Source organism: Cebus imitator, unplaced genomic scaffold (genome assembly GCF_001604975.1).
Source record: "Cebus imitator isolate Cc_AM_T3 unplaced genomic scaffold, Cebus_imitator-1.0 Scaffold43, whole genome shotgun sequence".
Classification (NCBI taxonomy): domain Eukaryota; kingdom Metazoa; phylum Chordata; class Mammalia; order Primates; family Cebidae; genus Cebus; species Cebus imitator.
Genome location: NW_016107358.1, coordinates 2,637,679 through 2,649,715, shown reverse-complemented (window position 1 = coordinate 2,649,715; position 12,037 = coordinate 2,637,679). Strand labels below are relative to the sequence as shown.

General features: G+C 38.9%; 1 protein-coding gene across 11 annotated transcripts in view; it reads left to right on the top strand.

Moving 5' to 3' along the window:
• Positions 1 to 12,037, top strand: part of ATP13A4 (ATPase 13A4) — a 174,324-nt gene that overhangs the window by 106,160 nt on the left and 56,127 nt on the right. For all 11 annotated transcript variants that reach the window (XR_001824590.2, XR_001824589.2, XM_037737825.1 and 8 more), the window contains 5 exons: positions 3,454 to 3,588; positions 6,626 to 6,796; positions 7,839 to 7,996; positions 8,962 to 9,150; positions 11,281 to 11,342. Coding sequence is in view for 9 of the 11 variants with exons in the window: in XM_037737825.1 (XP_037593753.1) it covers positions 3,454 to 3,588; positions 6,626 to 6,796; positions 7,839 to 7,996; positions 8,962 to 9,150; positions 11,281 to 11,342 (715 nt within the window). In the remaining 2 variants the exon portion in view is untranslated. The remainder of the gene's footprint in view (positions 1 to 3,453; positions 3,589 to 6,625; positions 6,797 to 7,838; positions 7,997 to 8,961; positions 9,151 to 11,280; positions 11,343 to 12,037) is intronic.

The window sequence follows — 12,037 nt, the reverse complement described above, 5'->3', positions numbered from 1 at the left end:
CACCACCATGCCTGGCTAATTTTTATATTTTTTGCACAGATGGGGTCTACTGTGTATTTCTTAAAGACAAAGACATTTTCCTACTTGAAGGGCAGTATCATCAGGAAGTTAATATTCACAAATTTCTACCAACTAATGGTCAGACCTTGTTCATGTTTTGCCAATTGTCTCAATAATGTTCTAATAGAAAAGAGATATAGGATTACACAATGCTTTTGTTTACCATGTCTCTTTAATCTTCCACTTTTAGTTGAATTCTGTGACTTTCACTCTTCTGCCTCTGGTTATTTTAAAGAATGTATTCCAGTTTGAATTTGTCTGATGTTGCCTCTTAGTTAAATTCAGGTTATGCATTTTTGGCTGGAATATCACAGATATGATGCTGTGTTTTCACTGCTTCCTCTCAGGTGATACATAATTTCAATTTGTTCTATTACTGGTGATTTTAACTTAATTAATTAAATGATGTCTGCCAGTTTTCCTCATTGCAAATTTATTCTTTTCTTCTTTGTAATTAATGGTTATTTTGTTGAGAGACACTTTGAGATGATATAAATAAATCATCTTCATCAAATTTTCACTCACTAGTTTTAGTATACATTGATGTTTCTTGGCTAAATTAATTATTACTTTGATAGTTGCCAAATGATGATTTTCTAATGTTATCTCTCCTCCTACATTAATTAATTGTCATTTTGCTGCAAGGAAAATCTGTTTCTTCTCTTAATTTATTTATTCATTTACTTATATCATTATGAACTCATAAATACCTATTTTATTTGATGGTTATAGTTCTTTCTTATAATTATTTACTTTGATGTTCAAATTGTTACAAATTTAGGCAATGAGAACCCTTTAAAGTCGGCTTCGATATTTTTGTAATATGTCCCCATCATTCTGTGAGCATTTCTCTACTTAATGGCACAACAAGATGTTCTAGCATATGTTATACTTCTCTCGGCCTAACCTGTACTCAGTCCTTTCTCTAAGGGACCCCTTTTATCAGGAGAAAGGGAATGTAGAAACCAAAATTTGGACACTGGATGTGCTCATTACTGTTGGTGTATAAACAAGAAGACTAGCAAACATATGTATATATTCTTATAATCACACAAATTTACATCCATATTATTTCTATCTAGTACATTGATATTTTTAATTGGAATCTATTACTAACGGGCTTGTTGTAGTTGTGTCTCTTTTATCTATTTGTAACTTCTTTTCTTCAGTGAAAAACCTGGCTGATTAACTTCAGTGTATCTAAGGTAATCCTCTCTTATCTGCAGGGGATGTATTCCAAACACCATATAGATGCCTGAAACCACGGGTAGTACTGAGTCCGATCACTGTCAGTTGGAACACATTTCTGTTCATGTCTCCGATCCACAAATGTAATGCCTTTACCATTTTAACTAAGCACTTACACATTGTGGTTGTAACGTTTGCAGTTTGAGGTGCGACAGCAAGCCTAGCACAAATTTCTTTTTCCTTCTTCACATCTTACAGATTGTTGATTTGTTCTTACTGTAGTTCTTAGCAACCTCAGCATACAATTTTGTTTTCTTTCTTTAAGTAGAGAATGTTCACTTTTTCACTTAAAGGAAGCACTTTACTGTTTCTCTTTGGCATAATGAATTTCCAGCATTACTATTCTTGTGCTTTGGGGTACAAGTAAAATAAATAAAATAAAAGTAACTTGCAACAAGCACAGGAATGCTGCATCAGGCAATGTAAAAACCAGGTGACTGACAAAATGATAAACAGGGAGTGTATACAGCATGGATTCCTGTGCCAGGAGGGATGGAGCAGACAGTGCTAGATTTAATCACTCCACTCAGAATGGTGCACAGCTGAAAAAGTATACATTGTTTATTTCTGGGATTGTCCACTTAATATTTTCTGACTGCATTTCACGGAAAGTGAAAAAGTGCAGATCAAGGGAGGCTACTGTACTGATTGTACCGTTTCTGCTGGATACAACCAATCTTTTATCACCGCTGATGCTCCCACTGCCTCTCATCCCACTCCTACGTAGAAACCGTTTTCTCCTTGCTCAGGTCTCAACATCCCACAGCAGGCCACTGCCACCATGGAGGCCCTTCTCTCCCTGCTTAAGCTCTGACACCCTGTACCAGGCCATGTAAACACCCTTCTGACCTGCTTAGGCTTCAGTACCCCAGAGCAGGCTGCAAGCCCACCCCACCCAGCCCCCTGCAGGGATGCCTATCTTGCATAGTCCCTAATAGCTTTAAGACTGAATAAGGACGAAAAGAAGTAAAGGCAGGCAGGCAATCGGAAAGGGAGGAAGAGCTTTCATTTTTCTCATCATGGGTAAGAATGAACAGCTTTGTAGACACTTAACACACCACTTGTGTTTGTGTGTGTGTGTGTGTGTGTGTGAAGTGACAATATCTAGCAATTTTGCTATACAGTTATTTGCTGGAGATCTCTTTTTCAAAAGGAACTCTTTATGTATTAGGATTTTTTTGTTTTGTTTTGTTTTTGAGGCAGGGTCTTGCTCTGTCACCCAGGCTGGAGTGCAGTGGCACGACCTTGACTCACTATAATCTCAACCTCCTTAGCTAAAATTAAGCAATCTTTGGGCCAGGCACAGTGGATCACACCTGCAATCCCAGCACTTTGGGAGGCTTAGGTGGGTGGATCACGAGGTCAGGAGTTCGAGACCAGCCTGGCCAAGATGGTAAAACCCCATCTCCACTAAAAATACAAAAATAACCTAGGCGCAGAGGTGGGCATCTGTAATCCCAGCTACTTGGGAGGCTGAGACAGGACAATGGCTTGAACTTGGGAGGCAGATGTTGCAGTGAGCCGAGATCACACCATTGCACTCTAGCCTGGGTGGCAGAGCAAGACTTTATCTCAACAACAACAACAACAACAAAATTAAGCAATCTTCCCTCAGCCTCCCAAGTAGCTGGGGATACAGGTGTTATTTTTTTATTTTTTGGTGAAGATGAGCCTCCTGCTATGTTGTCCAGGTTGGTCTCAAACTCCTAGGTTCACATGATCCTCCCACGCTGGGCTCCAAAAGTGCTGGAATTATAGGCATCATTACCATTTTCCTAACAAAAGTAGCCTTAATATACTTAATGCAATTCACTGTAATATACTTAATATACTGTAATGCAATGCCACTGTGCTCAGCTGGGACTATTAACCTTTTATATGTAATGTAAGTTTCAAATTTGTTTCTGAATTTGTCATTAGTGTTTTTTTTAGTTATTATTTTGCCACACAAAGGTTTTTATTTTATTTCCTAATTTGTTAAATTTTTTTTCTTTTTGTTTTCAAATTTTGAATCAAGGTTGAGGGATGTTCCCCTTTAAAAAAAAGCCTTGGTTGCTTTTTCATTGATATCCAAGTTAAATAGATGTTGGATTATGTTTTTGTGGGAAAATAACCTGACTCAACCCTGTCTCTTTACACTTTCAGCGGGAGTTCAAGAGCTGGAATCACGTTTCCTGGTGCCTGGAGATTTGTTAATTTTGACAGGGAACAAAGTACTAATGCCGTGTGATGCCGTTCTGATTGATGGCAGCTGTGTGGTGGATGAAGGCATGCTGACAGGTACAGTTCCATCCCCACAGCTGACAACCTCTGTGGGCTGGCCACACTTCACGCTACTGTGGTCCCTGCTCCTCCTCTACCTAAGTGACGATGGCTGGCTGCAAAGCATCAGCTGCTATGGGACCTTCTTGTTTCCACAGGTCTTACTTAGTCCTGCTGTGGATAGATCTGAGGGTTCAAATTAAAGCTCTTTCTATGTATTAAGCCTGATACAATGTTAAGTGTTTGCATGTTTAGTATTTCTTTCTTGAACAAAAGATTATTACAGCCTTCTCATTTACTTTGATTGTAGAGATCATTAGAGCTTTCAGAATTGTCTGTTGCTTTTATGTTTGTTTATCTTAAATGAAACATGTCTTCAAATAAACTTGGAGGGTTTGAAAAGCATCAGCAACATCCTGAAACCCATGAGAGTCATCCAAATTCTCCCTGGCCTGGCTTGAATGTATTAAGAAATTCATGATGCAGCATTTGGTAAATCTGCTACTTCCGAAATATACCCTGGGTATTTTGGACTAACTGTAGTTCATTTTCAAGTGGCATGCTGGATCTGGGTGGGACCTGTGAGGTTATCTCACATCACAGGTATGGCAAGTGAGGTCCAGCGAGAAGTGACTTGCTTGTTACACTACCTTGATTTCTCACTTGCATAGCGTAGTGATGAGATGTTTGGCCGACACTGCTATAAGATAAAGAAGAATCATAAAGTAGTTCTTGGAGATGAAATGAGAGGCTGTGAACACACAGAGACTGTGAATGCACTCTCATTGGTAGATTGTGGTTCCCATTCAAGTTCAAATGAAATCCATTTTTCTCAGCACCCCAGAAAGGCATATAATGGAGGCACGTGTACACACCTTCTTTCCATGTTAGCTTACAAAGAATAAATGTGTGGCAGGTCATGTCAAGTCATGTTCTTTCCCCTCAAAAATCCATACATTCAGAAAATTCCTGTAATGCTGGGACCTTTGCAGTGCCAAGTACCATTTTCCTAACAAAAGTAGCCTGAATATACTGTAATGCAATTCTGACTTTATGTTGACCACTCTGCAAATGCCAGAAGAAGACTTTAGAAACTTGTTCCTCAGAACAGACCACAGTTATTTCATGACTTCATTCATTATCTTATATTAGCACTTCAAGCCTCTGCAATAGGTCCCTCACACTGCACTGGCAAAAGTTGCCAGAGTCCCAGTTGCCAAATCCAATGGATTCTTTAAATTTCTTTATTTTTGAGACAGAGTCTCACCCACTCTGTTGCCCAGACTGGAGTGCTGTGGTGTGATCTCTGTTCACTGCAAACTCCATCTCCCAGGTTCAAGTGATCTCATCTCAGCCTCCCAGGTAGCTAGGATTACAGGCATGTGCCACCATGCCTGGCTAATTTTTATATTTTTAGTAGAGACAGGGTTTCACCATGTTGGCCAGGCTGGTCTGGAACTCGTGACCTCAAGTGATCCACACTCCTGGGCCTCCCAAAATTCTGGGATTACAGGCATGAGCCACTGCACTTGGGCTGATTCTTTAGATTTCTCAACTTATTGTCCTCTCTGTTGCATTTGACTATTCTGACCAGCTCTCTTTCTGAAAACTTCTCTCCTCTGTAACTTTCTAAGATAATTCTCTCTCTCTCCAAATCCTTCTACCATTGAATATACCCATTCAGTTTCTTCTGCTGTTCCTCTTCCTCCATCTTCTGAATTGTTGGTGCTGCTCATGGCTACATCCTTGTCCTTTCCTCTTCTCACCCTATACGTGGTCTCTAAGTAAACTCGTCTGCTTCTGTGGCTTTAATTATCATCTAGAAGCTGATGAGCTCTGGCTAAATATCTCTAGTCCAGCCCTCTCATTTGAGCTCCAAATCCAAATAAATCTCAAACTGCCAACAAGTCATCTCAACATGGTCATTCTTCAAGGCAGCTTCAACTCACAGTGGCCAAAAGACAATTCTTTCTCTCCTCCATAACCCCTATTTTGAGGGAAAATGTTGCCCTCTGCTTATTCTCCGAAGTCAGGAACTAGAAAGGCATTGTAAATTTCTCTATCTCTGTGACCTGCCAATACAAACATTCTCTCAAATTTTGTAGCTTCTTAATTCCTTTTTTTCCTTTTCTGAGACAGAGTGTCACTCTGTTGTCCAGGTTGCAGTGCACTGGTGTGATTTCTGCAACCTCCACCTGCCAGGCTCAAGTAATTCTCATGCTTCAGCCTCCAGAGTAGCTAAGGTGATAGGCACATGCCACCACACTTGGCTAGTTCTGTATTTTTAGAACAGACAGGGTTTTGCCATGTTGTCCAGGCTGGTCTTGAACTTCTGGGCTCAAGCGATCTGCCTGCCTCTGCCTCCCAAAGCACTGGGATTAAAGGTGTGAGCCACTGCACCCAGCCCCACTTCCTGTTTCCTGAATGCAGTGCTTCCTTTCTATCCCCACTGCCAGCTGTCATAGTTCAGACCTCATCCCTTGCAACTGGGATTCCTGTGATTATTTCCCAATTGGATATCCAGCCTCCAGCCTCACCCAACTTTGATTCATTCCCTGTGCTGTGGCCAGAGTGTTCTCTCTATACATAAATATGATATTACTCTCATGATTAAAGTGGTTGAATCTCTCCGCATCCTCCTTCAGTCACCAGTGCCTTTAGATATATGTGTGGGCACTCAGGACTCTCCATGCTTTGGCTGCTACATAGCTCTCATGGCCCTTTATTCTCCACACTCCACATTCTGGACTGCACTATTGTGGTTCCCTAAATAGTTATTTCCAGCTGTTTTGACATCCCATGTTTGATTTACAGTATCCATCGTATTTATAATACTGTATTATACTTATTTGTTTACATATCCATCTCCTACTCTAAACTACAGACCTCTCAAAAATAAGAACTACGTTTATGCTTGTATCCCGAATACCTAGGGTTGTCTCTGCCGCATGGTAGGCTCCCAAAAAAATGTCTGTTGTATGATGAGTGGGTGCAGGCATGATTTAAATGAGGGAAGGCATCCTACCTCACAAAACGAGATGCTTGTTTTCTGTAGGAGAAAGTATTCCAGTCACCAAAACTCCGTTACCCAAGATGGACAGCTCTGTGCCCTGGAAAACGCAGAGTGAAGCGGATTACAAACGGCATGTTCTCTTCTGTGGAACAGAGGTTATCCAGGCCAAGGCAGCTTGCTCTGGGACCGTGAGAGCAGTGGTGCTGCAGACTGGTTAGCATCGCCTCCTATGTGTTATTTTTAATGATATGTTTTTGCCCAGTTTGTCTAGTGCCTTAAATTTATTAGCTTAGGAGAAGCTTTTTTTTCTTTATAATCCTATTTTTTTATTTTTATTTTTTGTGGGTATATAGTAAGCTGTATATATTTATGGGGTACATGAGATGTTTTGACACAGGTCTGCAATGTGAAATAAACGTATTATGGAGAATGGAGTATCTGTCCCCTCAAGCCTTTATTCTTTGAGTTACAAACAATCCAATTATACCTTTTAAGTTATTTAAAAATATGCAACTAAGTTATTATTGACTGTAGTCACCCTTTGTGCTATCAAATACTCGGTCTTATCATTCTTTCTATGTTTTTTTTTTTTTTTTTTTTTTTTGTACCCACAAGTAAGGAGAAGTATTACTTACCAGTACAAAACAAACCAAATATGTATAAATCCATATTTTTTCAGTATTAATTGAACTACAGCATATGCCTGTTAGTAAAAATGATAGTATAGGTAACAATAATTATTATATATGTGCTTTGCAGTATATAAACTTTTTCAACATGTCAAACAAGCAGAGCAGAGATGCTTACTGTTTCTACTGTGTCCATGAAAAGGCTGAGGCCACACAATTCAAATGAACTTTTAAAAATACCATGGCCAGCAATAGACAGAGCTGGACCTAGAACTCAGGGCTTCTAATCCTGAATCCCAAGTTCTTTCTAGGCTGGGCTAGAAACTGAAAATTTAAACTTGCAAGTATTAGAAAAGTGAGTCCATCAGTATTTACTAGACCCCTTAATTTTAATTCAAGTGACATGCCTGTGTGTGCACGCATTTGAGTCATTTTCCTAAAATAAAATTATATTTGGCAAAGCTGTGCGGAGCACCCAGTATGGTGGTTTCCTATCTCTGGGACTCATTGAAATGGGAAGTAGAGGGAAGGAAGGCCAGAGAGAGTACTGGGCTCTGAGGTTTGGAAGACCACTAGCAGTAGTATTGGTCATCCTGAGAGTGTGGGATGTGTGTTTGTTGTTCCAGGATTCAACACGGCAAAGGGAGACCTTGTGAGATCCATTCTCTACCCCAAGCCAATGAATTTTAAGTTGTACAGGGACGCTATCAGATTCCTCCTGTGCCTTGTAGGAACAGCCACCATTGGGATGATCTATACTCTGTGTGTCTATGTGCTTAGCGGGGTAAGCTGTCTTTGCTCTTTTACTAAATTCATACATACTCATCTATATATGTTTTGTACTGTACCTGTTGGCCTTAATCTAGGATGTGGTTTACAAACCTGGGAAATAAAGCCAAGAACTGAAACCTGTATATAGATTTCCAGATCCCAATAAGCAATTGATCACTAAGTTCCTTAATAACAAACAGATTTCATGGGATATTGGGATAAAACAGTTTATTTATTGATATATCAATATACTTCTCTTTTCTCACACTTTATACCATTTTTCTTTTTCAATCTGAAAATATATTTATTCTCAGATATTCTCAGTGCGATATGATGGCTAAGAGTTCAGGTTAAGTTTAAATACCAGTTGTGTGACCAGAGCAAATTAATTAATCCCTCCTAATATCAGAGCTGTTGTCTGTAACATGCTCATAATCTCAGAAAATTGTGGTAAAGATTAAATGGGATAACATAAAGTGTTTCATTTAATGTCTAGCATACAGTAAAAGCTAATAATAATGAGTTACTTATAATTATTGCTCATTTTTTATTCAAATTCAGGTCACAATGATCTCTTCCACTCCTGCTTCTTTTTCCAAGTCCAAGGATATAATCTCATAAATAGAATGCCATTTCTTACCATCTTAACCTGAGAATATCTGAGAATATATTTATTTCAATAAAGTAGCCTTTTTATAGGTATTGAGTGAGGGATTTTAAATAAAATCAGATACCCAGTTTTGGTGAGGTCATGACAGACTAGTATGTTATTCTCTGTTAGTAACAATATAAATCACATGCTTTTTGAAATTGCTATTTGGCAAAAGATATTGAGAGGTATAAACATGGTCATGCCTTTAACTCACTGACATCATTTCTTGAAATTTGACCTAAGGAAGTAAACAAAAAGAAGGAAAAGAGTCATATGCTGTTCACTAGTGATTTGCCTCTAACAATGAAAGAATTACTGTTGTCCAGGAACCTCCAGAGGAGGTGATGAAGAAAGCCCTTGACGTCATCACAATTGCGGTTCCTCCTGCTCTACCTGCTGCTCTGACCACAGGCATTATCTATGCCCAGAGGAGGCTGAAGAAGAGAGGCATCTTCTGCATTAGCCCCCAGAGGATCAATGTATGTGGACAGTTAAACCTTGTTTGCTTTGACAAGGTATGTGTGTTTCATCTTTATTCTTCTCATCATTTTTACCATCGCTGTCATCATGTGTATGTACTTTTACCCTCTTGCAAGGCAGGGGACATAGAGTGTGGGTACCTGTCTTCATTTTATCCCTGGTTAGATGCATGATCTGGGAAAGATATGTCTCTTGAGCTCACAGAGTCTAAGGTTTAGAGGATAAATGGGTACTAAATAGGAGAATCTTTTTGGGTCCTTCCAGCTTTAATATTTTGTGAAAGCAATTAAAATAACATCCTGTTTCTCTGCAGTCAAAGCCTTCATACAAAGAACAAAATTTAAAACCTTTACTATCACTGCTGTATCCTGGATGCTAAGAATATTGCCTGGCATATAGTTAGTGTGCAACAAATATGATTGAATGAACAAATACAAAAGGAAGAGTTTATAAAACTGCGCCTTACTATGAGACTCCTACCAAACTTCTACTATATTTTCCCATTTGTAGTTTATTGCTTAAAATTACCCTTGATTATTTGTCAGTTATTTGCAACCAGCCTCTTAGTCTACTGTCTCTTTATTGTATTTATTTACTCTTAACACACATATGCTAGGGTGAAGGTGGGAGTTGTAAGAGGATACGATGGAAATGCCTTTCCGGGCATTGTGAGAAGGTGAGCATGAGTCAAAGCATGGAGTTAGGAGAGGAAAACAGTATGGTTTTCACTAGAGCAGGATGTTGGTAATGGGAGAGGCTATCTGTGGACCTTGACTGTCTGGCTAAGAAATTGTTTACATATATTTTAAGGAGTGGAGAGTTATTGAAGCTTTTGTTGCTATTGTTGACTTTTTTTTAATTCACTTTTTAAATGTGGTAAAATATACATAACATAAAATTTACCATTTTAACCATTTTTAAGTACACTGTTTGCTGGCATTAAGTACATTCTCACTGTTCTGTAACCATCACTACTATTCATTTTGAGAACTTCTTATATTTTCCCAAACTGAAACTACATTCATACGACAGTACAAGGTTTTGATAGTTGAGAATTAGTGGGATCAGGGCTGTATTCTATAATTTTTGGAATATCAGAAAGATCTACCAAGAACAGAAAGTCAACATGACTGTTGCTACCATTTTTGTATTATTTTGTGATCAAACTAGCAATGTAAGAAATGGCATTCTATTTATGAGATTATATCCTTGGACTTGGAAAGAGAAACAGGATGGGAGAGATCATTGTGACCTGAATTTGAATAAAAAATGAGTAATAATTATAAGTAATTATGATTATTATTAGCTCTTACTGTATGCTAGATATTAAATAAAACACTTTATGTTATCCCATTTAATCTTCACCGCAACTCTCTGAGATTATGACCATGTTACAGATAAGGGTTCTGATCTTTAAAGGAATTGAGTGATTTGCTCTCATCAGACAGCTGGTGTTTAAACCTAACCTGAACTCTTAACCATTATATTGCACTGAGAGAAATACCAACACCTTTTTTTTTTTTTAACCAAATAGGTATCAAATAGCAAGCCATTTCTTTCAAGTCTTGTCACACACAGTACCCTGTAGGTGAAAATTCTACTCTATTATTTATTTTAATGACATATTTTAAATTTCTGCTATGAAACTAGGACTCTTCCATTTTATAGCTCTTATAGGCTTATCAAGGACTTTCCCATCCATTCAGTCTACCATTAGAGCCTGAAAACAATCCTCTGAAGTTGTAAGGAAGACGCTGCTTTTGTTGTTGTTATTGTTGTTATGGGGGACAGGAAAGTTCAAAAAGATTAAGTGCCAGCTTGTCAGACAACTGGCATGAGCTCATCGACGCTTCCACCAGGCACTCTAGAGACCCGCCCATGGTGCACCTCCTTGAAGTGTTGATCCTGTTAATATGTTCGTGAAGTATTTTCCCATTAAAAAAGACATTATTTGTCTACACTATGGTGTCTTCACTATGGGACCACTGTAATTTTTTTTTTTTTTTAAGTAGGGAGGCAGTCTCGCTATGTTGCCCAGGCTGGTCTCAAACTCCTAAGCTCAAGTGATCCTCCTGCCTCAGCATCCCTAGTGCTGCGATTACAGGCAAGAGCCACTGCCCCTGGCCTGGATCTTCAGAGTAAACGGAGTATTTGTTTCTGTTTAGACAGGCACCTTAACAAGGGATGGCTTGGACCTCTGGGGAGTTGTGTCCTGTGATAGGAACGGGTGAGTACCTTGGACTCAATTCATCCTAGCATCTCTTTTTCCAAAATCCCATGTTTTCTCTTGAAACTACTAATGGAGACATTTGGACTTTGTTGAACAATGATTACCAAAGTATTTTCTTTTAATTTCTCTTCTTGAATTCTTCAAAGCCTCAGTAAAACATGGACATTTCCCCTCATTCCCAGGCCCAGTTCCATGCCACTCACAAATCCAGAAGATGAAGTTTTGACACTGCATTCAAATTCTTGCTAAAATGTAATTTGCTTCCAGCATGAAGTTGACTCAGTATAAGTAATTTAGACATTACCAGGACATTGTCCTTTAAGGAAGTAACATTCTTTGTACAAGCTGAAGCCTCTTGATGTGATGGAGAAGGAAAAGCCGTGCACTTACTTTTGTACCCTGAATTTCAGGAAGAGGAACATTTGTAGAACTGTAGCAAGCGTACTCATTTTTCTTGGTATTCTAATTTTGAGAACTTTACTTTCTGGTTGTTGGAAACTCCTTCCTTTCTCTTTCTCTTTCTTTTCTTTTCCTTCCTTCCTTCCTTCCTTCCTTCCTTCCTTCCTTCCTTCCTTCTCTCTCTCTCTTTCTTTCTTTTTCTTTTTTGAGATGGAGCTTTTTTCCTTCCTTCCTCCCTCCCTCCCTCCTTCTCTCTGTCTCTCTCTTTCTTTCTTTCTTTCTTTCCTCCTCTC